This window comes from Phragmites australis, chromosome 2, assembly GCF_958298935.1.
Source record: "Phragmites australis chromosome 2, lpPhrAust1.1, whole genome shotgun sequence".
Classification (NCBI taxonomy): domain Eukaryota; kingdom Viridiplantae; phylum Streptophyta; class Magnoliopsida; order Poales; family Poaceae; genus Phragmites; species Phragmites australis.
The window spans coordinates 18032519-18060037 of NC_084922.1; the positions used below are offsets into that span (position 1 = coordinate 18032519).

A 27519-nucleotide genomic window follows, 5' to 3' on the forward strand; every position below is an offset into this window, starting at 1 on the left:
TCAAGTGAATATAGATATATCATCAACTACACAAGAAGAGTATTACTCCAATTGAGGGCACGAACCTGTATACATCGCGTGTGCCTTGTCTCCTGTTCGATTCTTGAATCACGAAGACAACCCTGTTATTCTTACACATATTGTCAGAAAAAAATCCTCGACATATTTAAACAGATTTAAATGGAATAATGTTTAATTATAAAGTTGTAGATATCGTCGATAATTATAATTTTTATATAAAGATCATCTTCATCAGAGATTATATGAAAAAGTTATGAATTTTTCTTTAAATATGTCAGTGAGCCCTAAAACCTTTCGGCACTTCGGGCCCACTGACACATAGCATGTTGGCACACGAAGTGCCAACTGTCAACAGGTAACTATTTTTGCAAATATCAGATTTTGGATATTATTTTTGTAATTTTCTAATAAAATAATACTATTTCATAAAAAGCTCACGGTCACATATTGTCCGTGGTATGGTTAATCTCAGGTCGTTAATATCGAGTTCTCTTGTAGTGTGCTCTTTTTCATCTGACTCATACTGTTGACGCGCAGGCGATAGGTCATGCAGGAATCTATACGTTACATTTGTGATCAAATGGCATAAATTACTACCTCTAGATACATATGGAACCGTAAATTACTACCTCTAGATACAAATAAGTGTCGTTTTAGTTTGCATACAATCAGCACATATAAACTTTGACCATTAATATCTCTTTAAATATTTTGATTGAATTTTGAAAATGGTATAACTAGATTTGACTTTGAATAATAGTTTCGTAATATTACAACTTTCTACATTTTATACTAATAATTTATAGTCAAGGATATTGGTAACCATGTCGTGATTGGATGGAGTATAAACGAAAATACTTAAGTATGTATGAAGTTGTACAACCTAACAAAGTTCACAAAAACACGATATATCAAAACCAAAACTAATTTTATTCATAGTTCAGATTACATGTACAAATGACATTTACTGCCTTCTCTGAGTGATTCTCCATATGCATTCGGTACAGCCGGATGACCTTATGAGAAATTGCTTCACGTAACCTTCTGTCGGATCAGAGGATCGGTAACTTTCCAAGTCTTTTGTATAGTGTAGGTCATCTTGAAAGATGAAGTGAATTTGTCGAAAAATTGATGGGGCCACAAGATTGTCAAGAGTCGGATTTGCCTTTCGAACGAGGAAATTACAGGGGTCCAAGACGCATCCACATAGCCAGCCATGAACTGGTCGAGTCGGTCATGGCACGTGGGAACCAGCTTTCTCCTAGATTTCTGTCCCAAATCTGTATTTTTCTTGGCATCCTCAAGCATGAAGTGTACATTGTTCAAAAGGATCATCTGTTGCTGCCCTTGAAGTTGCAAAGTTCTGGAGTTCATGTCTAACATGACTTCCAAAGACAAGATCAGCTGTGTCACCAGTTAATCAAATGCTTTCAGATCACCCTTTAGCATTAGATAGATTGTGCTTTTGTGTTGAACCAGCAATCGCATATCTTCAACCGGCAGTGATTACTTTTTGTGGTAGTGATGATTTGCATTATTAACATGTTTACATGAGATTGTGATCGGAATAGTCGTTAGGGCTAGGATACTGGCCGAAAACCTAGTGAATACCAGAAACTTAAAAGACAAATGCATGTAAGAGCGAGCAAAATTTACATAACTGAACACTACTTAAAAGGATATATTTGTTGTTTAAAGGCTAATCTTTGCCTAGGTAGAATGAGTGGGGCTGCAAGAAATATGCAAAATACTTCTGCAGCATAAGCAATTACTTAACACACACTCACGCTCAAGGTTCATAAAACCGTTTCGACCCTAAAAACCGCTCGCCGGCAGTTACCGGAAAATCATGGTTATCGTGATAATCAGGCAAAATTTGGCAAGAATTCGCTCAAAATCACTCAATCAAATTTGAAATTCGGTGAGAATTCGGACCGAATGAACTGAACGGTAATGGTCGGTTTGTTACGGTTACCGACCGTATTTAGTGATTTATCGAGTGGTTTTTTTCACATTTTTTGAATTATCGGTAACCGTTCAAATTAGTCAGTAACTTTTCGGTTTTAGCGATTTATCGAGCAGTTTTCTCAAATTTTAGTGAAGTTCAATTAAAAAAACCAAAAAATGGCTCAACCTTGTAGAATCAATAACTAATTCATCTGAGCTTCAAATCAAGTGAAACAAATTTTGTTGGTTTCCTTGTAATATGATCTACATGATAAAAGTATTTTTACTCATAAAAAGATTGAATATTTTTTGTGAGAAAATGTATTTGCTAAACCTAGTTAAATGCATAGTTTACTCTTTGCTAATCCAAAAATCATGAAACCAATTTTTTAGTCTTCTTACATGATCCCATGTCTTCTAAAAATACATTAACTCATGAAATAGTTATTGTTACATGCAAAATTATGTAAATGTGTTGCAACTAGATTAATTCATAGCTGACCTATCACATCTCCAAAATTAGGAAACTACTTTTATTAGTTTACTTCTACTTTGCTTTATGTAGAAAAAATAATGGTAGACATGAAAAATTTAATTATAGTGCTATTTCTTAACATATTCACTTTATGCTTATGAATTTTGTAAAAGTTATGGAGAAATTAATAAAACTCTAAATGAAGTGAAACTAATTTTAAAGATCCTCTTAAGATACTCCCTGCACAAGAAAAATATGTGTTTATATGATATGTGTTTTCTTAACATAAGCTAATAAATGAGTTGCACACTTTATCTTTTTTCTTTTTTTTCCGAACTTCCTCCTTATAGAATATGATGCAAATGATATTATTTTTAATTTTTTGACAGAAGATCTTAGAGTTATCTCTAGTTTTTTATTTTTTATTTTTTAAATTTTTTTAATTTAAATTCGAAAACCGATCGGTTTCAAATTAAACCCTGCTCACGCTACCTGACAAGTTGAGCACAGTGTGGATGGAAAGCTCCTCGAAGCATGTGTTTGATATCCGCCATCGATCATGACGCCCGCAATGTCGTTGAGGATGGATGATGAATTGCGATCGATACAACATATGCCCGAGAATGGGTGATCACTTCGCAATGACCAATCCTCACCTAGATCCGCGTGGTAGGCGTTGTCGCTGCCATCAGTTGTGCCGCTGGCAGTGCCCGTGATGGAACCGGACGAGCTCGGCCAGGGGGCCGCCGAGTCAGAGCCGCTGCCGCAGCTTCGCCTGACGAACTCCCTGATGGAGGCAGGCGAGAGCGAGATGCCCTGGTGGTCCCTCAGCGCATCAAGTCTCCAGATCCTGAGGTGGCCGAATGCCGTGGCAAGCGATGACCTGGCCGTGTCGAGGGCGGACTTGGCGCGGCGATTGAGATCTCCGGACGCCATGGCAGAGTCCGGCAGCTGCAGCAGCAGCAGCAGGTGCTTCGCGGCGCCCAGGTATTTGTCGACCCGTGGCGTATTGCCCGGGAAGAAGCCCCTGGGGATGGGGTCGAGGCACATCGGCACGACCATTGACTGCTCGATGTAGTGAAGCAGGGAGCTTAGCGCCTCCTCCTATCACGTCATATATAGTTGGTTCCGAGAAACAAACAAATGTAATCGATGTTTACGTTGCTCAAACGAGAATCAGTAGCAATAGCAAGAGTAGCGAACCTGCCGCGTGATGGCATCGTCGGCTGGTGGGACGAGGATCCGGTGAATGACGGAGAGATTGGATAGGAAGAAGGATAGCCTCCATGGACACGGCCCTCAGGGTCGCCGCAGCAGCCCGCGCCGCGCCACCTCACGGCGAGGGAAGCGTCCAGGAGAATCTCGTCGAGGTCTTGTTCCACGGGAGGACCGCGTGGAGTGCCGGCCGTGGAACCGTGGGGCGGACCGAGGCCAGCGGCACGCTGCCGTGGCGATCCCGACATGTCAACCTCCGATCGAGCCTTGCTACTCCTGCCTTATTACTTTCAGGAAATGGAAGGTGTCCCTCTAATTAATCTCTGTAGTCTACTAATCAGTTTCATTTGCAAGGTCCCCGTCACTACGCGTTGCGGCAGGTTTGGCTGCTGTCACAGCATTGTCCAACTAGCAGCAAAACAGAAGTGTCCTTCCGGATTTATTAATAAGATATCTCTATCCCGAGGCTCCAATGATTGCCATGAAGTTTTCGCCCTCCACTCAAAATCAAAATACTCAACTTATAACTACGAATATGGCTCCACAATGTTGAAAAACTCCTTGTTGGGGTAGTAAAAAAGGTCCAAGCACGCATGCCACCAAGTGTACCACGCACGATACTAAAATTCGGGTCTTAATACAATAATCTCCACCTTAATCCAAATTTCTACGCACAGCAAAAAGAAAACAAAACTCTCCAAATCCTTGTGCTACGTTATCTACCAATTAGCAAGTGCATGACATCAGTTCGACAGAACCCCTAGCAGGACCACTGGAAGATGAAATGTCCTTATCTCACCATGAGAGTTGCATGCACGGTCTTATCTCGCTGTGTCACCTGGTTTGCTAAACTCTGAAAATGCATTTTCGAGTCTACAAACTTCACCCGAGGTCTAAAGCTGACCACTGGAAGATGAAATGTCCCTATCTCACCATGAGAGTTGCATGCACGGTCTTATCTCACTGTGTCACCTGGTTTGCTGAACTCTGAAAATGCATTTTCGAGTCTATAAACTTCTTCAGTAGTTCACCCGAGGTCTAAAGTTAGAAGGAAATTCTATAAGATCTTTCACCGAAAGATCCCTATGAGATTATGATCCATGCCGTCATTCTTTGATTCAACGGCTAGCACGTATAATTAAAAGAAATGAGAGAGACACGTGTCATACACAAAAAAGTCTTTCTGTGAGACTGAATCTCATAGAATTTCTTTCCTCCAAAGCTCCCATGTCAACGAGTAGTGGCCTATCACCTATGTGGCATGATAACCCTGGGTGCCAAAGTGGCCCTTAATTTGTTCCTCGGTGCTCCTCTTTCTCTCGCTACGAAGCAGTATGCACGGCGATGGTTATCTTTTGTTTCCAAATCAATCCAGGCAACCTATATGCCATGGTGAGGATTCCTAAAAACCTTTGTTTTGTTCGAAGAGGGTAGAACACAATGTATCATTGGTATGTGATTCATTGGTTCATTCTGTGCTCCAGGATCTAATAGATATATGGGCTTAGATCAATATATTTAAGAAAATTCTAAATAAATCTCAAAGACCTAACAAGTGGAGGTGGGTGTACATCTTTTAGTCTTATCTTGTTAGTGGATATGAAGGGAGACCAGCTTAAAAGGAATTCTCTCCTCTATTTACTTAGCATGTGTGGATGAGATGATAATGAGAATACACTTTAATATTTACGGGCTTTGCAGTTAATGAAGCTGATACATGTGTGTATTATCACTGTGATGGGGATGAGGGAGTTATTCTGTGCCTGTATGTTGATGACATACCGATTTTTGGGGAAAATCTTGATATGATTAATGAGGTTAAGTCATATGTGTCTAAAAAAAATTATATGAAAGATCGGAGAGAGACTGATATGATTTTAAACATCAAGTTGATTAGATGTGAGAATGCTATTACACTTTCACAATTCCATTATATAAAAAGATATTGAGCCGCTTTGGCTATATAGACAACAAGATCACTCTAACGCCTTATGATCCTAGTAAGTACTTCGAAAGAATAAAATGATTGCTAGGGATCAACTGAGATACTCCCAAGTAATCGGATCACTCATGTAACTAGCTCGTGCTACAAGGTTTGATATCTCATTTGTTTTGAGCAAATTGAGCCGGTTTACTTCTAACCCGGGTGATGATCATTGGCATGCGCTACTTGCTAGGTACTATGAATTATGGACTTCACTATACTGGGTACCCATCAGTATTGGATGGTTATAGTGATTTAAATTGGATATCCGATATTGATGAGATCAATGCCACAAGTGGATATGTATTTACTCTTGGCGATGCTATTGTCTCATGGAGGTATTGCAAACAGATAATATTGACGAGGTCAACCATAGAAGCATAATTCATGACGTTAGACACAGACACTGTTGAGATAGAATGGTTGCATAAGCTCTTGATAGGTTTGCCAGCGGTTGAAAAACTGATACTGACTATTTTTACGAACAATGATAATTAAACAGTTATTGTTAAAGTGAATCGTTCTAAGGAAAACATGAAACCATCTAGACATGTAAAAAGACGATTGAAATCTGTCAGTTGAGAAATTCCAGAGTGATAGCGTTGAATTATATCCAAACGACTAAAACCCTGACAGACCAATTTACAAAGTGATTATCATGAAATGTGATCGATAATGAATCGAAGGAGATGGGTATGAGACCCATGTGAGTTATACCATAGTGGTAACCCAACCTATGTGATTAGAGATCTTGTGAATTAGGACATGAGAAGAATAAATTATTGGTTAACTGAAGGAGAGTACCACACAATCCACTTGAGTAAATATGCAATACTCTCAAAATTTGTAAGGCAGGTTGGCTATTGCCTTAATGTGTTATGTTGGCTTTAATTAGAGAAGATGCTATCCTATAGGGTACACATATATAAGCCTGGCTGTTGGTCACAGTCTATAAGACTTGGGTGATCTCTAATAAACTCATAAAGAGACTATGAAGTATGACTTCTGTATTCCACCGGAGGGGTAGCCTACTGATATCCAATTTAAAGAAAATATATATGTGAATATATATTCACATATATATTTTCTTGATTTCATGTTGTTTTAAATAATTAGGAATTCTTTAAATTGGAGTGAAAATTGCTCTAATCTATATGCTAAAACTCAAGATATTACACATGCTAAGTGGGTGGAGGAGAGGATTCCTTTTAAGTTGGTCTCCCTCCACCTCCACTAGAAAGGTGAGACTAAAAGATGTACACTCACCTATAATTGTTGTCTCTAATATTCATATATATATATATATATATATATATATATATATATATATATATATATATATATATATATATATATATATTTCTTTAGTGTATACACACACACACACACTTGTATGTATATATTCAAATATAATAATTTGGTTAAGTATTCCAAGAGCACCAAATTAATTTCTAAATTAATCCCTGCAACAAATTGAATCATATGCATTGGTTTAATTGTTTTATAGATCTTTGAGTGGAGATTTGAATTTTAATGTCTCTCAAATTCAAATATATTCTTAGATTCCTTTCAGCTCAAATCCAAATTGAATTCAAATCCTCACCTAAATCTCAGAGTTTGAAAACCAAATTATAATTCAAATACTCTTTCTTTAATTATTACCAAATCCAAGTCCAAAGTCAAATCCAAATTCAAGTAAACCTATTTGAATTTATCCAAAATCAATACAACACCTTTTCTTTTTCTTCTCGGATAGCCTCTCTTTTTTCTCTCTTATACAGCCTAGCTTCCCCAGCCCAACCGCGCGGCCCAACCAACCCTCTCCCCTCTGCCCTACGCTCCTAGGCCACAACACTCCCAAACCCAGCATCGCGCGCTTCAGTCTGCAGAGCTGCACGCTCGCCTGTTCAGCCTCGCTTCGCTGACATGCAGACTCAACCGCTATAGCAAAATGGAACTATTAGGTCATGATTGTGATTTTGGTGATTAGTAATAACATAGTCATTGGGACTAACATATGTGTCAAGTATATTCTTTAGTAGGTCTCATGGATGCAATATATGAAGAAGCCACCAAAGCCGAGACAAAGTTTGATTTAATTGGAAAAGTCCCAGGAAGATTTGCCTCATCGGATGGTCCAGGTAGAGGAGTTTGCACTCATCGAAGCATTATATCCAGAGGTTGTTAGCATCACCGGATAGTCTAATGTTAGGTCAGAGTGCACACCAGAGTATTTCTATTAGTGGAGTTCAAGAAAGTTACACTCACTGGAAGGTCCGGTGATGAACCGGTGAACACACCAGGGCATTTCTGACAGAGGGTGAGGATAGCCTCGCCGAATGATCCTCTCAATGAGGAAGTACACACCGAAGCATTTCCAGAAGAAGAGAGTTGAAGACCAACACATTGGATGGTCCAGTAATTGGAAATGTACTCACCAAAGTATTGCACCAGAGCATTTCCTGCAGAGAAGGATTCAAATGTTGAAGACTGAAGATTGACTCACCGGATGGTCTAGTGATATATGTGCATACACTGGAGTATTTTGTGCAGAGAAGAATGAAGTGGCTCGGTTGGCTCAAGATAACTCACCGAATAGTCTGGTGATGGTTTGAAGGTTACGCTGGATAGTCTGGTGTTCACATAGGCTTTGATTGGAGTTTCAATGATTAGTTTCTAAGGTTGTACTCACCAGATGATCCGGTGTTAGAATTACTGTTATCACCAGATCATTCGGTGTTCACAGTTTTGTAAGCCGTTGGTACAATGTCTAGTTAGTGGGTTTGATTCTATTTATACATCTCCACTTAGTCTTTTGAAGGTTCTGGAGTCCCGAGAATCCTATATACACTTGAAAAGACATTCAAGCCACCAAAGTGCTTAAAGTGATCATTCAAAGTGATTAAGCACAAGATTAGAGGGTGATTTGTGCTTATAGGCCTAGAGAGAAGTGTTGCTAAGTGCTGCAACCTAGAGAGTGGATCAAGGATTGATGCAACCGTGTACCGAGAGGTACACCAGCGTCTTGGATTCTTTGTGACTCGCTAGTAACTTATTGACCCTCCAACTTGGTGTGGAGCGGCGACAAGAAGATTGTGCAGGGACGGGGAGGTCATTGTCTTTGTGACTAAAGCTCCAAAGTAAAGACAGCGCACAAGTGACCGGAAGAGAGGATAATGGTAAGACCTTGCCTTGGTGGCTTTGTGGCTCATCGTGTTTGAGGTCTTATCTTTGTAATTTGGTAGCTCAAGATCCATGACCGGAAGCATATCCTTTGTGGATCGACTAGGGGTGGCTTATGTGCTACCGATACCACATGATAAAAATCTCTTGTGCCGAATTCATCTCTCTACCTTATTTACATTTTCTAGCCCATCGTGTTTGAGGTCTTATCTTTGTAATTTGGTAGCTCAAGATCCATGACTTGAAGCATATCCTTTGTGGATCGACTAGGGGTGGCTTATGTGCTACCGATACCACATGATAAAAATCTCTTGTGCCGAATTCATCTCTCTACCTTATTTACATTTTCTCATTTACATACTTGCAATTTATCTTACTAGAGTAAGTTACAATCATTTTGAGCGGTAGAGTAGACACACTAGGTAAACCTAAAGCACATTTAGATAGAAATTGAGATAGGTTTATTTGTGAATTTTTTGAAGCTATTAGTTTTTAAGTGTTTTAATTCACCACCCTCTTAGGACGTCACTGTTCCATACAATTAGTATCAGAGCACATGTTCTTTTGATAGTTTTAACATCCTAGAGTTGTGACGTCCAGGGTTGGGATAGATACCTATTTCGACAACACTAATTTCCCCCATGGAAAATTCTAATAACTTTTACTTGCAAGCTAAAGGTTTAGATGTTTGAAGAGTCACCGAGAAAGGGATGGGGCAACACCTTACAAACAAAGAAAGATAATTAGATGCAGTAGCAAAGAGTATCAATGCCAACACATGAAGGCAAGGATGAGGAGACAAGAGCAAAAATCATGCTCAAGCAAAGATGATGGTGATCAAGATGGAGTTATGAAGAGGATGATCGAAGCTCATTACGCTATGAAAAAATAGATCCCAAGATGGCCAAGCTCTTCTCAAAATGGGAGAAGAATATAAAGTGGATCAATGCCAAGGTTGATCATACAATCTCCATTCAAGACTTAATCAAAATAATTGATCGTATCAAGAAAGAGAAGAAGAGCAATAAAAAGAGGGAGACAAGAGGAAGAAGCAAAGTATTTACAAGCATGGGAAGATGGGTGCATGAAGATGAAGATTCAAGCTCAAGTGATGAGAACCTCACCATCCACTTCTCCAAGAGAAGCTCTTCCTCAAGATCATCATCACACAAGTCGTTATCACGTAAGTCATCACACAAGTGCCTTATGGCCACAGGTATGGAAAATAATGTAAGTGATGATGAGTCTGATGAGGATTCATCCTCCTATGAAGAACTTCTTGATTTGATCAATGAGCAACAAAGAACCTTAAAGAAACAATCTAAAAAACTAAAAAAAATTCAACGTCCTTAATGATATTCATGCTACCTTTAGTTCTAATTTTGAACAATTATTGAGAAAATTTAATTTGCTAAACAAAGAGCGTGAAGAGCTTAAGGCTAAATTTGAGTGCATTGAATCTCAAACTTAGGTCTCTTGAAGCAATCTATCTCTCTCTTCAATTTCAAGCCTAAGGTAGATGCTTTCACTTCTTGTGATAACTTAATTGATTTATCTATTTTTCCCCATTTGTAATGAGATTTATATAGAGAATGTTATCGTAGAATAATCTAATGAACTCATTGCACAAGAGAATGATAAGCTCAGGAAAGATTTGGAGAAGCTTACGGAAGACTTTGCAAGATTAAAGGCCAAAGGACATGTCCAACCTCCTCAAGATAACTATGATAGCATGGTGAAGAAGCTAACAGAGGGGTCCACTGTGACAAGCTTCAAATGCTATCAAAAAGGCCACAAGTCCTTGCAATACTAGCAATTCAGGAAGGAGACTAAGGGGAATAAGAAGACAATAAACCTCTCCAACAAGACCTCCAATCTCTACACAAGCCCAACTACAGGACTAAAACCAAGAGCAACCACTTCAAGCTCAAGAAGAAGAACAATGGCAAAGTAGTTGCGGTTTAGAGAAAGGACTAGGGGTGGAACCAACCCATTTGGGTTACCAAGCAAGTCATAACCAACATAAAGGGATCCCAATCGGTTTGGATTCCAAACAAGACTTGAAGCCCGATGCGGCTATGTGGATTTAGAGACTTGGCTCATAATATGAAGTGAAGATTCAATCAAAGAAGCCTAGTATACAATATTGGACGCATTGATGAAGAGCATGATTATAATATACCCAGATTCTGATTCAAATGTAAACAAGGCAAATGTACTAAATGCTAAATCTTTTAATTTGATGAATTCACTTGCTCTGTCTAGAATTGCATGCTCTCAATTCAATATATTGCAATGCATAGTATAGGTTTTTTATGTTACGTTGCTTGTGTTTCTCTCTTTCTTATGAGTAACCTACATGGTTTATTAATTGTAGGTTTCTTACATGGTATTAGTTTTACAATTGATATCTTTTATATGCTATGAACCAATCTTTAAGATACCCTCCCCATTGTTATCAATAACAAGTGCATATCTCTCACAAGTATTCAACATTTGTATGCACACATTTAGGGGGAGTATATCCTACGGGTTGTGATTTTGAGACTAACATATGTTTCAAGTAATATCTTTATAGTCTCATGGAGTGATCAACAAGTCCTCTGAGGTATACAATTGGTGTCATTGTCAATTCATTTCTACATTTAAGCTACCTCCATGCACAATATAGTTTAAACTTCTTACCTCTACTTATTGTCTAGTTGTGCATATATTGCTATATTCCTACAAGTGGTATTCACAAGTGGGTCTCATTATATGTATGCATACATATAGAGGGAGTTCAGATTATATCATGTGAGTATCATGAATTATGATCCTTGTTTGTCTTTTTCAATTGATATCAATGCCTCCTACCCTTACAATTGATATATCTTTTTAATTGGTACCATTTCATTGGATCATAATTTATGAAGCTCTCTTCCATGTGCTCTAATGCTATTCCTCGAGTTCAACAAGTGTTTATAGCTCTTTTTGAGATTTTTGACAAAGGGGGAGAAGTTTGACGACCAAAGCAAGAGTCATGCATAGTGGAGAACAAGCAAGATGCCAAGGTTCACAAAGGAGACTCATCTACATTTGGTATGAAAAGCATGCAATGCAGAAGCTCTTGTATGTGTCCATCAAGGTAGATAGTGGTAATGGAGAAAGGGGAGGCATAACAAAAGGGAGACTAAGTGGTAAGAACATGTATCCAAGCAATGTGGTAAGCCTTTGTGCTCTCTATAATTGGTATCATTTATTATTTGCTACTTATTTTAGCTGTATTATCATCAATCACCAAAAATAGGGAGATTGTAGTGAAAATGGCCCTATTATGCCATGCTTGTGCTTTTGGCGATTAATGAAAACACAGTCATTGGGACTAACATGTGTTTCAAGTATATGGTTTAGTAGGTCCCATGGATGCAATACATGAAGAAGCCACTGAAGTCAGGATAAAGTTTGATTGAATTGAAAAAGTCATATGAAGATTTTCCTCATCGGATGGTCCGGTGCAGAGGAGTATGCATTCACTAGAGGATTATGTCTGGAGGCTGTTAGCCTTACCGGATAGTCCGGTGTTATGCCTGAGTGCACACCAGAGTATTTCTGTCAACAGAGTTCAAGGAAGTTGCACTCACCGGAAGGTCTGTCGGTGAACACACCGGAGCATTTCTGACAGAGGGTGAGGCTAGCCTCACCAGATGATCTGGTGGTCAATGAAGCAGTACACATCGGAGCATTTCCGGAAGATGGCAGTTGAAGATCAACATATCGGAAGATCCGGTGATTGGTATTGTGCTAGAGCATTTCCTACAGAGAAGGATTGAAATGTTGAAGACTGAAGATCATATCACCAGAGTATTTTGTGCAGAGAAAAATAAAGTGGCTCTGTTGGCTCAAGATAACTCACCAGATATTCCGGTGATGGTTTGAAGGTTAGGATGGTTAGGCCGGCATTCATAGAGGCTTTGAGTGGAGTTCCAATGGCTAGTTTTTAAGGTTATACTCACCGAATGATCCGGTGTTAGTACTACTGTTGTCACCGGATCATCTTGTGTTCACAAATTTGTGAGCCGTTAGGACAACGACTAGTTGGTGGGTTTGGGGCTATTTATACAACTCTACTCAGTCATTTGAAGGTGCTGGAGTCCAAAGAATCCCATATACACTTGAGAAGACATCCAAGCCACTAAAATACTTAAAGTGATCATTCAAGGCAATTATGCACAAGATTAGAGAGTGATTAGTGCTTATAAGCCTAGAGAGAAGTATTGCTATGTGTTGCAACCTATAGAGTGGATCAAAGAGTGATCCAACCATGTACTGAGAGGTACGCTGACGCCTTGGAGTCTCTGTGACTCGCTGGTTATTTGTTGACTCTCCGACTTGGTGTGGAGCAGCGGTAAGAAGATTGTGTAGGGATGCGGAGGCCCTTGTCTTTGTGACTAAAGCTCTGAAGTGAAGACAATGCATAAGTGACAAAAAGAGAGGTTAGTGGTGAGACCTTATCTTGGTAGCTTGGTGACTCATCGTGCTTGAGGCATTACCTTGGTGACTTGGTAGCTCAAGAGCCATGACCGAAAAAGATTTGATAACTAAGAGCATATCCTTGGTAGAGCTCCAACGTGAACTAAGGGTGGCTTGTGTGCCACCGATACCACAGAATAAAAATCTTTACTTACATGTCCCCAATCCTTACATTTATAGCATTGTGGCCCCTTCTTCTTCTTTTTCTTGTCAGTCTCCCTGCCTCGATCACCTTTGATGAAAAAAGCATCTCCAGATGAACTCTTACCAGCATTGTTCTTCCTCCTTTGTTCATGAGCAAACAACGCCGCAAGAATACCATCCACTTTAACTGCCACTTTACCATACGTCACTGTTGTGACCAAGTGCTCATAAGACGTTGGCAAGGAACACAGAAGAATAATCGCCTTGTCTTCATCATCAATTGTCACCTCCACCTTCACAAGATTAGTGATAACTTGATTAAAGATGTTTACATGCTCAACAAGATCTAACCCCTCGTGCATCTTCAGCCCGTACAGTTTTTGCTTCAGATACAGCTTTTGAGTCAATGTCTTGGACATGAATTGATCATCCAATTTATCCCAAATCTTCTTAGGTGATGTTTCATCCATGACATGGTACATGATCTGATCAGAGAGACACAACCTTATTGTCGTCGCCGCTTGTGCTTGCATCTCCTCCCACTTGCCATCATCTACCTTGGCAGGCTTTTTGTTGCTGAGAGCTTTCATGATCCCCTGTTGTGCCAGCAAGTCCTTGACTCTCATTTGCAAAGCCTGAAGTTGTCAATCCCGTCAAATCTCATCACCTCGAATTTGGACGCCATTGGCGCCATCTACTTGTTGCCGCAGACCGCCGAATCCCACTCACGTGTACCTCATGTTGTTGAACGTGCCTCCGCATGCTCATCCCCGTGCCCAGCCTGGACGCACCACCACGCACACGCCGTCTCGTACACCGCTCGTGCACGATCTGCCGCTCTCGAGCCCCGTTGACAACCACGCCGCTTGCACATGACAAAGTCGACCCGCTTGATCATTGCCCGTTGTTCGCCATCAACCGCCACATGAAACGGTTCACGAACAACACAATTGCAATTTTTCGCAATCCATGAACTCCTTCTTTGGTTGCCTCTGCATTCTGCTCTGTTGCACGGTACCTGTTCCTTGCATGCCTGATTGTATTTATTTCCTCGGTCGCAGCACAATACCGATCCGAGGAGGAAATCAGGTCGACTCCTGTACGCACACAAATCGATCTCCTATGCTTGTATGCCGGCAATAATCCGGCTCGGCCTTGAACCCATCTGTTCAACACGCTGAACGCCCCACGAGACCCACCGAACGTTGCACGAGACCCACGCCTCCACTGCGAATAGGACACCAGCACCCAAAATTAATTGGTCAGGCGCATGATCCGACCATGACTTGTGCAGCCTTCAGTGCTCTTGTTCACGTAAGCATGCACGTCCTCTACTCAGGGCTCGTACTCTAAATGGAACCAATTCTCGCCAAGACGCTAACTTCCCACGTGCCAAGCCGCACAACCAAGAGCATCCGTGCCCACGTGCCAAGCCGCCTGCCGTTCACGCTAGATTCCATTGCTTGGGCCTGCACGTGACACCCGAGACACATGCATGCAACCACAAAGGTGCGCACATCACACATGCATGCAAGAAAAGCACCACGTGCATGCTAGCCTCCACATGCATGCAACTCCTCCACGTGAGACTCAGCCAGGACTCCACATGCAATGCTCTAGTGCATGCGGACCAATACGCACACACCAACAGAGCCGCGTACGTGCGCACCAGCCCAGCAACTGAGCAGGCTGCACCTTGGCCACGCACGTGCCTGATCGAACACATCTCCACTGTGCGACGCTGTCTGCACGCACAACCTGAATGCCTTCACAACCTCTGAAGTACACCATGGCTTTCACCACTGCTGTCACCGCTCTACCTTGAACTAACAACAACCACTCTGATCTGGATCGAGTGCCCGTCAATCAGACCGCAAGTCGAAGCCGCCACCTTATCCATGATGTCTTCCAGCCACACAGTCGAACCTGACCATCACGTCTGACCAACCCCTATCGAACAGTAGCCACCAGCCACCATCAACCCAATCTCCACATCTGGACGGATTCCCGTTGATGCAGCCCATCGGACGGTTCAAGCCGCCATGCTCAAAATGTCCGAATCCACCGACTGAATCATCGATCGCTGCCATGCTCTACCTTGCGCCATCCTTCCTCGGACCCGTGCAAACCTTGCGCGGTGTGAAACATATCCTCGTGTCTTCCCTTGATCTTTCAACATGGCTCTGATACCACTTGTTAGGGTTTTAGCGAAAGCATTATCAGGATCATCAAGCCAAGCACAAGATCAACACACAAGACACGATGTTTTTAACGAGATTCGGCCAAGTTGCCTACATCCTCAGGGCATGACTACGGGTGCTCCTCCCTAACTAGTTCAGTCCCCCCTTAGTTACAATGGTGGTGCCTTCTATTTAAAGGCCCAGAATTAGGAGTTTGACTACAACTCTAATCCTAGTTTCACCCAATTACAACTCAAGTCTATCTGTAACCTAGCATGTACACATATTCGACACTTATTCCAACACCATCCTAAGAGCAATTGCCTTTTCACTATCCCAGTCAAACTTGCAGTCGTATAAATTATCTCCATATTTGATGCTTTTTACTTGTGAATTATGTTTTTTATACTGTTTTTGTAGTGATAGCAATTACTTCAAATTTATTTCCAAACTGTTAATGCTCTCATTACCATGTCTAGCCACACTTGCATTACTGATCAGACTGGTGCGTCTCATGTTGAAATGTCATTTTTGCCTTGTCATTATGTAATATCAAACTATCAATGCATTTGATGCTATCTGCTAAATTAGAGAAGCTTGCATATATGCTCATTTGGTGCTAATAATATTTTTATACTATGTTTCCTTTTTGCACCACATAGATCATTGTTCTATTGGATGCAATTTATTTTTTCAAAATACTGTTATTTGACAGTTGGATGCTACAAGTTTTCTTCAATCATTTTTGCATATTTTCTTAAATTTAGACTACTATGATATTGTATGTTGTCTTTTGTGGTTAGCAAAGTGAAGTGTTCGCCAGTTGAGAGGCATACCATACACAAGTTAATGGATTTAAAGGAGCATGCCATATGATGAGATGATTTTATGTTTTGTGCAGTGACTACTCTTTAAGCTCCTACTCATCGAGGATTCGGGCGTTTGGAAGTCTTGTCTACTGCTAAGGTTTGTGGTGTTCTTTTTTCCCTTACCCCACATATGATCAAACAATTGTTCTTGCTCAGTACCTTCTGTTTAGTTTGAGAGCATAGGAGTAACTTATTACTATTTTTTAATATTAAAATGTATCAGTGTATTGGGTTTTCTGGAAAAATGTCATATCCCCATATTCCTATGGCCAGATATCGATACCTATATCTGTATCGGTGTTGCGAGCATGGATACATCTAGACTAACATTTTGTTTTGTTGTCACTTGAAAATTTTGGCCTTGTAATGCAAGTTTTGCCGATCCACATCACACAGCTGGTGCTCAGCGTTCATTAGACAATGTTGGGACCGTGCAGTCTAGAACACTAAGGATTAGACAGAAACCTCCGAGAGGTGACACAGGGGGCGTAACGCTTCCGCCACCGAGAACCCCCCCCCCCCCACTGTGTCCCAGAGCGGCCGCTACCACCACTGCCGGTCAGCGATGGTGGGGGAGGTGGCAGCAGTCGGCGGCGGCGGCGCCTGTCGTGGTTCCCCTACCCTCCCTCCTCTTCTTTCTTCCGCTCCCCTCTCCTTCTCCCCCTTCACTGAGCGCTGGCTGGGGTGTAGATCCGATGTGTTCCCAGCCTAATCTGTCTTTTGTTGGGAGGCTCCGGGAGTCAGCGTCTGCTTCATGCGGGTTTGACATTGGTGTGGCCTCCGCTGTTAGGGGCTGGCCGGGGTGGTGGTGGGCCTCTGAGAGGACTTCCGGTGTGGTCCCTCTCACCAGTGGTCAACACTGTTGGGGTTCCCCTAGGTCGTCATGCCAATGTCCAACCCTCGGTGTGCTACTTCCCCTTCTCTCGGTCAGAGATCTTGGAGGCTATTTGTCCGAGTCTGGCTTGTTGCACCAATGCAGCTCGCTGTTCTACCGTCATCCGTCATGGAGTTAGCCGCCGACGTGCAGTGTTATGGCCTTGGTTTCTAGCACGATTTCATTGCACCAGCTAGGGCTGTCATCCTATCATGACTGCTTGGCGTGTGGTGGTGCTGCTATGGCTACCGATCCCCTCCCCTTGCCTGGGGTGCAATCTCCTCCCCTTAACAGATCTGCATTCCCCCCAGATCTGGCCCAGGGAGAGACCTTCGCCTAGAGGCCTCAGGGCAGGGTGCGCTTGCGAGGATGGTGACCGTTGCGATGGTGGTGCAGTCTTGGTCAAGCTACTTCACAATTGGTGGTTTGGTGGAGGTCTGAGCGAAATCCTTGCCTGGCGTATACCGGTGCCGACGATGGTGATGCCCTCGGGCGTTGTTCCCCTCCATGGAGGCATTTGTCGAAGGCCTCCCCTTCCCATCCAGTTGGATTTTTCAGGTGAAAACCCAGTCCAGTTTCTGGACCGACGATGATGACGTCTTTGGTGTCGTGCCCTTCCTGAAGGCGTCGCCATGAAAATCCTTCACTATGGTGCGGTGGCTTCTGACTGGGGTGTTGTGTGCTTCTGATCAACGGCGACCTTGTTCTCAGCTGCCCCCGGGTGGGGGCATGTTGCAGTGAGGCTTCTACCCTTTGGAGCTGCGCATTTTTCTCATAGCGGTCGTCTGGGATGCGCTTGGTTTAAGTAGGCCGTAGAGGAGTTGGGCTGTTGCGTCAAGAAACTCGACGAGTTTGGCAACGATGATTCGAAACTGCGCTTTCTCTCGTGTCCCGGTGTTGGTTTTGGGCAGAGCATGGTAACATCGAGGTAGAGGTTGACATCCACTATAGGAAGTTAGAGCTACTGCGTCGCTAGTACGGCGAGCTTAATAACGATGACTCATGTAGACTCGTGTCAGTTGTTGATGCGTTTGTGGTTGGCGAGCCTTTATGATTATCCAGTTGTCAAGGTGTTCCTCTAGTTACGAGTTTTTACTGATTTTCTATGAATTAACCGTACAATTATGATATTTTCGGAGCCAGTCTCCTTTATAAACCGAATTAATTCTTTTTTAATATAAAATCGGTAATACTTGTACCGTCCTTTCAAAAAAGAACCCCTTCAATTCGTGAAAGTAACAAGACAGACTAGCAAGGCTCGAGTGGTCAGAGGTTGGCATCTCTTTTTGCCATCCGTTTTCCGAACACCGCGTAATCAACGCCGCACGGAATATTTTAAATGGAGCGCGACCGCTTCCTATCAATCACTGACGCTTTCGTTTCGTCGTTGCTTGAAATGATCGTCACTTTGCCAAGTAATGCAATTTTCGCCGCGACCAGCATATTGCCCAGCGTCGATTAAACAATGTTGCAACGGAAGCCAAATCTTCCACAACCACTAATGATATATGGAAGCTACAAAACAGAGAGGCCTCCCAACCTGTGAGCTAACAAAGTAACAAGACAGTCTCGATCGGACGGTGTTTGCATGTCAATGGCGCCATGCCGGCGGGCTGCGGGCGGCCTTGGTCCGCGCCACCGCTCCACGACCGGCCGCAGACACGGGCTGATCCGACCACGCGAGCAAGACTTTGAGGAGATTCTGCGGGATGCTCGCGTCCGGGGAGGGTGGCTTGGCCACGCCGCCGTCTCCCAGTTCCCCGGCGACATGGAGGGCTGTGTCCATGGGGGCTTTGCCGCCGGTGACTCGTCCCGCCTACCGATGTCAGAGCGCATCAGGTTCCCTATTGTTGCCGGTGATCACCAGTCTGTACATACTGATGTCAGAGCAATTAATAACGATTTGCTTGTGCCTTGTGAAGGGAGAAGGCATCACGCTTGCAGCGCGAGCTTGACAGTATCGAGAGATCAATCGTCGTGCCCATATGCCTGCACCGCGAGGCCAGGGGTTTCTTCCCGGACAGCTCGCGTCGGCTCGACAGATACCTTGAAGCCGCTAAGCGGCTGCTGCAGCTGGAGACTTCCGGAGACATTGATCGCCGCAAGAAATCCCTCCTCAAGACGGTCATGTCTTCGCTCGCCGTGGAGTTCTGCCACCTTAGGGTCTGGAGGCTTGACGACGCGCTGATGGATCACTCGCCTGACTCCATCTGGGAGTCCGTCAGGCGCAGCCGCAGCTGCAGCGGCGGTTCCGATGACCCAGCGGCGTCGAGCTGGCCGAGCTCCTCCGGTTCCATCACGGGCACCGGCGACGGCACAAGTGATGCCAGCAGCTACGGCACGTACCACACGGGTCTAGGTGAAGAGCCGTCGGTGCGAAGCCACAACACGTTCTCAGGCATGATTTATATCAACCGCAGGTCATTGTCGATCCTCAACGACATTGCGGGCGTGATGATTAGGGGCGGTTGTGAACATATTCTCCGACAAGCCTTTGATGGGCACTGCGCTCAGCTTGCAAGGTAGACTTTTGCGCCTTTTGTTTTATGCAGTGACAGTTTTCTTTCTTTCTTTCTTCTTTTAAGTTTATGATGTTCATAACGTTTTTGGTATTCAAGATCTACCGAACTATTTTTGTTCCTGATGTTACGTAAAATTGTACTCCCTCAATTCTCTTTTTGTTGTTGCCTTTATTAACTTTTTGCCGTCTTTGAAAAATAACTTTAACTACTGTTTTTATAAAAGCATTTCAAAGTCAAATCTAGTAATATAATTTTCATCACCGATCTCGATATTCTATACATATTAGTGATACAACTTTTCTGCACAGATTCTAAAAAGACAAATAAAAAAGAAAGAAGGGAATGAGTAAGGCAGTTTATATAAATTGTCATGTGCAGCTGTTCCGCATTGAAGAAGAGCGATCAGTTAGTTGCGTGGAGAAGCGGAGTTGTTGTTTGGAGAGAGCAATGAGTTGTGGCTTAGAGATAATAAGAGATAATGAGGAAGGTGGGGAGAATTTGAAGTTAACATTAGGGAAAAAATATAGAATTTCTAAATCACACCAGGTGTTTTTGAGTCCTCTAAACACTTGAATTTTTCTTCTTCCTAAGGTGTGTGGCTGTGTGCCCAAAGTGAGGGAAAAAGAATTTGTGTGTTTTTAACCCCTCCAACACATGATTTTTTTTCTTCGCCATTTGCTTCAGGTGTGTGTGCCCAGTGTCAGGCAAGAAAAACATGAGTTGTTTATAACCCCACAAACATTTAAATGTTTGTTCATACCTGTCTGTTATAGTTAGTTTATGTTGGACTTAGTTTTTTTAATAATTTTCAAGTAAATCAAATTACATCAAATCTAAGCAGTTGGAGATCTAGTTGCTCGGGTGTTGGGAGCATCCACAACACCGGGGTCTAGTGTTAGCACCTAAAGGAGGGTATGTATCATAGATAATCCCGTACTTCAAATCACGTTCGTTGAGATAATTAAGATCATATTGTTGTTGTCTCGTCAGTACCAAAGAAACATATAATAGTAACTAAGATTCTGATACTAGCAACCTTGTTTGACCTATCCAACAGGTATATTGAAATACTTGACATTGATAACATTTGGGGCGGCCACACAGAAGAACCAAGAGAAATTCGACTAAAAGTCTGGACATCGTCAATGCGCATCATCATTGGTTTCCTTAGTGAGATGCAAAGACAATTAAATCAACAAGATTTTGGTTCCTTCAACACACTCAAGGAGGATTATTTCTCGGCAATTGCAAAGGTGTCTGTCATGAAGTTGCTTAACTCAGCTAGATCTTTCTGTATTCCAGTGGGCCCGCCAATTGATCCGTCCTGCAAGGATAGATATGCAGTAGTTAAGTCTGATCTATCCAAAATAGAAAATGTGGTGATGATGTACCAAGCACTGAATTATGGCATGCCAGCAATCTTAACGTTGTTTTCGGGGAAAACTAAGGAGTTCATTGTTGCAGAGGGTGAACTGCTTATCAACAGATTTTCACGTATGTTTGTCAAGCTATCTGTCGAACTAAACTATCTGGTGAGGTCACAACGTTTGTTCATTACTGACACTGGTGTCCATCGTGCTACAAAGTATATCATGCATCATATGGGATTGCTGGTTCAACAAAAGAACACAATCCATCTGATGCTGAAGGGTGACTTTAAAGCATTTGGTGAGTTGGTGACACAACTAATCTCATCTTTGGAGTTCATGTTGGACATAAATTCCAGAAGCTTGCAATTTCAAGGGCAACAACAGATATTCGTTTTGAACAATGTGAACTTCTTGCTTGAGGAAGCCGGGAAAAATTCAGATCTGGGCCTGATTCTAGGAGAAAGCTGGTTCTCACGGTGCCATGACCAACTCGACCAGTGCATAGAAGGATATTTAGATGCGTCTTGGACACCGGTTGTGTCTTCACTCGAAAGACGAACCCGATTCCCAACAATGTTGTGGCCTCACCAATTGGTTGACAAGTTCACTTCATTTTTCGAGATGACTTACAATGTGCAGAAGAATTGGAAAGTAACCGATCCGCTGATGCGGCAGATGTTGCGCGAGGCAATTTCTCAGAAGGTTATCCCATTGTACCGAATGCATATGGAAAACTACTCAGAGAAGAAGCACAAGTCTACGAGGTATAGCATAGAGCAACTTGGGTCACAGTTGCTGGAATTATTTGAGGGGTGAATCAATCTACGATGCCTCAAAATGGGGAACTTTGGATGTTGATATATGGTTCACACTTTGTGCATGTGACATTTAGAACTTGTGGTCAGCTGGAGCCGCCCTGTAAAGGTGTATAAGTGGCATTTAAGTAGGGACGAGAACGGAGGTAAAATCCTGAACTGACCTATATCGTTTCCTGGTTTTTTTCATCGTTTCCAATTTTATATAAAACCGAACCTATTCCGAACCGGTGAATAAAAAACAAAATAAAAAACAATCTAGCCTGATTTCTGACCGTATTTTCAAAATATCATATTTCACCGGAAATTTCCGAGTAAACTCCGAATAATTTCTATTTTTCCAGACTCAAACTATTCTAATTTTTGTAGGCCTTGACTCCATACCAGGCAAGAGACCTTAAAATAGTAAGATGGCTGGTTGTACCCGAGTCATTTTATATTTTTTATATAATAGATGGGTTCTTTGTAATTTTTATGTTGTAGTACATTTTTGTGGTACTTATGGAATAGTTTTGCATTATGGTATCAATATATTGCATGGATTATAAATTATCTAGTGTGAATATATTTTATCTTACATGGTCGAGTTAAGACTTACTCGAGTACTCAAGTTAACACTAGTATCCTTGTATGGACGAATTATGAGTTATGTCGTTGTACTCGACGATTGTATGGATACTTACTGTTTAAGTCATGTTCTACGGAGCGGTGTTTTCGATCTAAACTATCGGTTCCCGAACGTAATCGACATGTTTCCGTTCCGATGGCTTCGTGTTTGAAGTTTCCGATATCCCGATATCTCTGATATCGTAATCGTTTCTGATATTATCGTTTCCGATTTCAGTTCCGAAAACAACTGTGAAGGTGAAAGTGATTTAGGACATTTTCCAATTATTTCCGACCATTTTCATCCCTACAGTTAGAAATTTGTATTCCTTAGTGTCGTGGACTATGTGTCACATCTTAAGGCATGAGACGATCTGTTTGGGGATCACGAAGCCTTGACTGTGGTACAGCGTTGGAGCTAGCTAGGAGTTAGCCAAGGCCCTACATGCATGTAAGAGCGGTGTGTGAGGAGATTACATATACTACCATCATGTAGCTCAGAGAGGGTACCGAAGAAATGAACTAACAGCTGATTTAATTGCCCACCTGTTCTTCCTTTGAATCTTACAATAGCTGAAAGCGGAGATAGCTATACGCCTTAGATTGATTCGATGAATATGTATTACATATATAGCCCAGGTCTTACCATATCATAGCAACCGGCTTATAGAAGTAATATTCGGGAGATATGGAAGGGGAGCCAATCAATCAACAAGAGGTGCGCGTATCAACAGAAAATGGAAGGTCTAGACCTATATGGACGTTGGCCTCCTGCCCAGCTCCACATAGGGCCATGCACAGCAGTACATTGCCATGAGCGGCAATACATTGCCATACAGGAAAGATATTTTAACACGCCCTCGCAGTCGAAACGGCAATATCAAGAACTTTGAGACTGGACCAAAGTTCCAAAAAAAAATCGAAGTGGGCAGCCCTTTCGTGAATATATCAGCGTACTGCAACGTCGTAGGGACACGAAGAACTCGGACATCACCAATGGCCACACGCTCTCGAACAAAATAGAGATCAATTTCCACATGCTGTGTATGCTGGTGCTGAACCAAGTTGGTGAAGAGGTAGATGGCACTAATGTTGTCACAGTACACCAGAGTAGCACGTCTCAAAGGACTATGGAGCTCCACGAACAGCTAACGTAACCAAGTGGCCTCAGCAACTGCATTGGGCACAGCACGATACTCTGCCTCTGCACTGGACCGCAAGATTGTGTGCTGCCGTTTCGATGACCAGGAGACAAGGTTGTCACCAAGGAAGACGCCATAGCCCGAGGTGGACTTACGTGTGTTGGGAAAACCAGCCCAATTAGCATCAGAGTAGACAACCAACTCAGCGGGAGAACTCTGATGAAGATAGAGGTCGTGGTCAAGAGTTACCTGAAGATATCACAGAATGCGCTTCACCAAGGATAGATGGGGCTCACGAGGATCATGCATGTAGAGACACACCTGCTGAATGACATAAGCAATATCTGGCCAAGTAAATGTCAAGTACTGCAGAGCACCTACAAGGCTACGATAATGTGTGGGATTATCCACAAGGGCACCATCACCAGAGAGCTCGGAATGAGTATCAACTGGTGTGCTGCAAGGTTTACAGTCACACATCCCAGCACGCTCCAAGATATCCAAGATATAATGCCGTTGAGAGAGGAAAAGGGAACCATCCCTTCGGCTAACTAAGACACCAAAGAAATGATGCAGTGAGCCAAGATCCTTTATTGAAAATTCTTGTTGAAGAGCGGCGATCAGCTGATGAAGAAGTGATCCTAGGAGGCTGTCAAAATAATGTCATCCATGTAGAGAAGCAAGTAGGCCATATCAGCACCGCGGCGAAACACAAAAAGTGACATGTCGGACTTGGCCTCCACAAATCCAAGAGAGATTATATGAGAGGCGAAGCGACTGTACCAAGCACGGGACACATGCTTCAAACCGTAGAGAGATTTATTCAGTCGACAAATGTGATCTGGCCGAGCAGGATCAGCAAAACCAGATGGCTGCTCATAGAACACAGTTTCTGAAAGAGTCCCATGTAGAAATGCATTATTGACATCCAGCTGATGAATCAGCTAGTCTCGAGAAAGGGACAGTGTAAGAACAGTGCGGATAGTAGTGGGTTTGACCACAGGAATGAAAGTATCCTCAAAATCAACTCCTGGTCACTGAGTGAAGCCACGGAGAACCCAACGTGCGTTGTAACGATCAAGAGAGCCATCCAGGAGGAACTTGTGATGGAAAACCCACTTGCTAGTAACTATATTCGCACCAGGAGGACGTGGAATGCGATCCCAAGTGTGATTGGCTTGTAGAGCATCAAATTCCTCAGTCATGGCAGCACGCTAGTTAGGATCGGAGAGAGCGCCATGGTACGTCTTTGGGAGAGGCGAGACCATTGAAGCATGTAAGGTCAAGCGATCCATAGGAAGACGAAAACCGGGCTTTCCCCGAGTCACCATGTGGTGCGCGTTGTGAACTGGAGTGACTGGAATGGCACTCGATGAAAAGCAGCCAGCTCGGTTGGCAACAACCTGTGATAGAGAGTTGTCAACAGGGGCAACCGGGCTAGCAGCCATAAGACAAGCCAGCTGTGGCGTCCTAGGAGGGGACACGGGCACACTAGAGCACGCCGGCGTCGTAGCAGAATGGTCAGCACTGCTGGCAACAGCCCGCTGGACAGCGGGGGCAGCAGCATGACCAGGGGGTAGCACGGGCGCACTGGAGCACGTCGGTGTTGCAGTAAAGTGGTCAGCGCGGCTGGCAACAGCTCGCTGGAAAGAACCAGCAGGGACAGCAACACGACTAGGGGCAGGAGTTACTGGCGGGGAGCTATGCAGGCATGGTGGAGAACATGGACGGCTAGCGCTGCTAGCAACGACCCGCAGAACGGAACCAGTGGGGGTAGCAGTACCAACCGTTCGATCTGCAAGCGAGTATGGCCTGATGGGTAGCGGCTAGGCATCAAGATCCAACAAAAAATCAAGAACAGCAGGTGACGGAGGAGCCGTCATGTCAGTGAACGGAAAAGAGGACTCATCAAATATTACATGCCAGGAAATTATGATCCGATTAGATGACAAATCAAGACACCGGTAACCCATGTGTTCCAAGGGATAGCCAAGAAAGACACACATAATGGATCGAGGTGAAAGCTTGTCTGCGGTTGTGGATGAAAGGTTAGGATAACACTGGCACCCGAAGACACGCAAGTGAGAATAAGACGGGTGAACGCCATAAAGTGCAAAATATGTGTGGAAAGGTGAAGGGTTTTGGTGGGGTGACAGTTGAGGAGATAGGTGGCTGCAATGAAGGGCCTCGACCCAGTAGGAGGGTGGAAGACTGGCTTAGAACATAAGGGAGCGCATGATATTATTTGTAGAGCGGATAATACATTCTTCTTTGCCGTTCTATTGGGAAGTGTGTAGACACGACATGCGGAGTGCAATGCCGTGGGTAAGAAAAAAAGTGCAGGCGGTGGAGTTATCAAACTCGCGTCCGTTATCACATTGCACACTTTTAATGGGTGAGCTAAAATGAGTCTGGACAAAGGCGAAAAAATGTGAGAGAGTAGAAAAAGTGTCTAATTTCAGTTGCAAAAGGAACATCCAGTGGAAGTGGGAGAAATCATCAAGAATAACAAGATAATACTTGTAACCAGAGACACTAGCAACAGGGGAGGTCAAAAGATCACAATGTATTAAATCAAAACTCTTGACAGCACGAGAGCTAGAAGTAGCAAAAGGTAAACGAATGTGACGACCTAGTTGGCATGCATGGCAAATAGACTTAGATGAGTCGGTAGTATAGGAGATAGCAGAGCTGGTAGCTAGCTTGGAGAGTGCCTCGAAGCTGGGGTGGCCAAGACGATGATGCCACAGGGTGGCAGAGTCTGTGGCGAGGAGAGCATGCGGGCTGGAGGAAGATGACAGTAGTGAGTAGAGGGGACCGACGCTATTACACCTGGTGATCACGCTCTGGGTGCGAAGGTCCTTCACAAAAAAGCCATACTAGTCAAATTCAATGGAACAATTGTTATCAGTAGTAAATTGATGAACAGAAATTAAATTTTTAATTATCTAAGGAGTAACAAGGACATTCCGAAGATGGAAGGGACCAACTGAATTTGGGATGACAATTGTGCTGGTGGAGGTAATGGGTATCAGGGAGCCGTTACCAACAATTATATTGGAGGGAGTGCTATTGGAGGAGGGATGGGAAATGGAAAGGTTACCAGCATCCGATGTCATGTAAGAGGTAGCACCCAAGTCCATATACCATTCGCCTGTGGGTGGCGGCGTAAGCGTCATTATGCTGAAGGCGTTGGCGAGGGTGGCCTGATCCCAGTACCCAGGACCGTGTGTGGGCGTCCAGGATTGGTGCTGTTGTATGGGTTGCGTGGGCATCTAGGGCGTCAAGTACTGTCCAGGCTGCATTGGTGCATGCACAAGCATTGTGTAGCCGTGTGCACCCGAGATGTTCATAGGAAAAAGACAAAAGCACCCGGAGTAACCGGTGGAAGCCAAAAGCACCAGGATGTGCTGCGGTAAGAGCCTGGTGTGCACGCGGCTGAGGTGGGGATGCGGGCGGATGCTGGCCGGTCGATGGACGGGGCGCGGTGTGTGGCCACACCTGAACTGTGCCCGTCCACGGATTGAAGAAGGACGGCCAGGCACCATGTTCAGCAGAGCTGCCATTGTTGCTGCTGGTGCCACCGTTTCCGTCGTGATTTTCACGGGGACGACAGTTGTTGGGACGATCCACTGTATGTCACAGAGGAGGTGCCCTGGT

The 27519-nt window shown here is 43.4% G+C and overlaps 1 protein-coding gene and 2 pseudogenes across 2 annotated transcripts; 1 reads left to right on the plus strand and 2 right to left on the minus strand.

Annotated features, from left to right (window-relative positions):
* Positions 1 to 864: 864 nt before the first annotated feature.
* On the minus strand, positions 865 to 1645 carry LOC133901625 (uncharacterized; annotated as a pseudogene).
* A 386-nt stretch (positions 1646 to 2031) lies between these two features.
* Positions 2032 to 4009, minus strand: LOC133901615 (uncharacterized; annotated as a pseudogene).
* A 14887-nt stretch (positions 4010 to 18896) lies between these two features.
* LOC133909917 (exocyst complex component EXO70B1-like) lies at positions 18897 to 22640 on the plus strand. Of its 2 annotated transcripts, XR_009908460.1 has the most exons (4): positions 18897 to 19243; positions 19327 to 19926; positions 20984 to 22257; positions 22481 to 22640. XR_009908460.1 is itself a non-coding variant. In XM_062352450.1 (3 exons), exons 1-3 carry the CDS (start codon positions 18993 to 18995, stop codon positions 22110 to 22112), a joined length of 1980 nt encoding a protein of 659 aa, XP_062208434.1. In that variant the 5' UTR covers positions 18897 to 18992; the 3' UTR covers positions 22113 to 22640. The 2 variants fall into 2 exon arrangements, 1 of the variants encoding a protein (XP_062208434.1); XM_062352450.1 differs by having other exon boundaries at positions 20984 to 22640.
* Positions 22641 to 27519: the final 4879 nt, after the last annotated feature.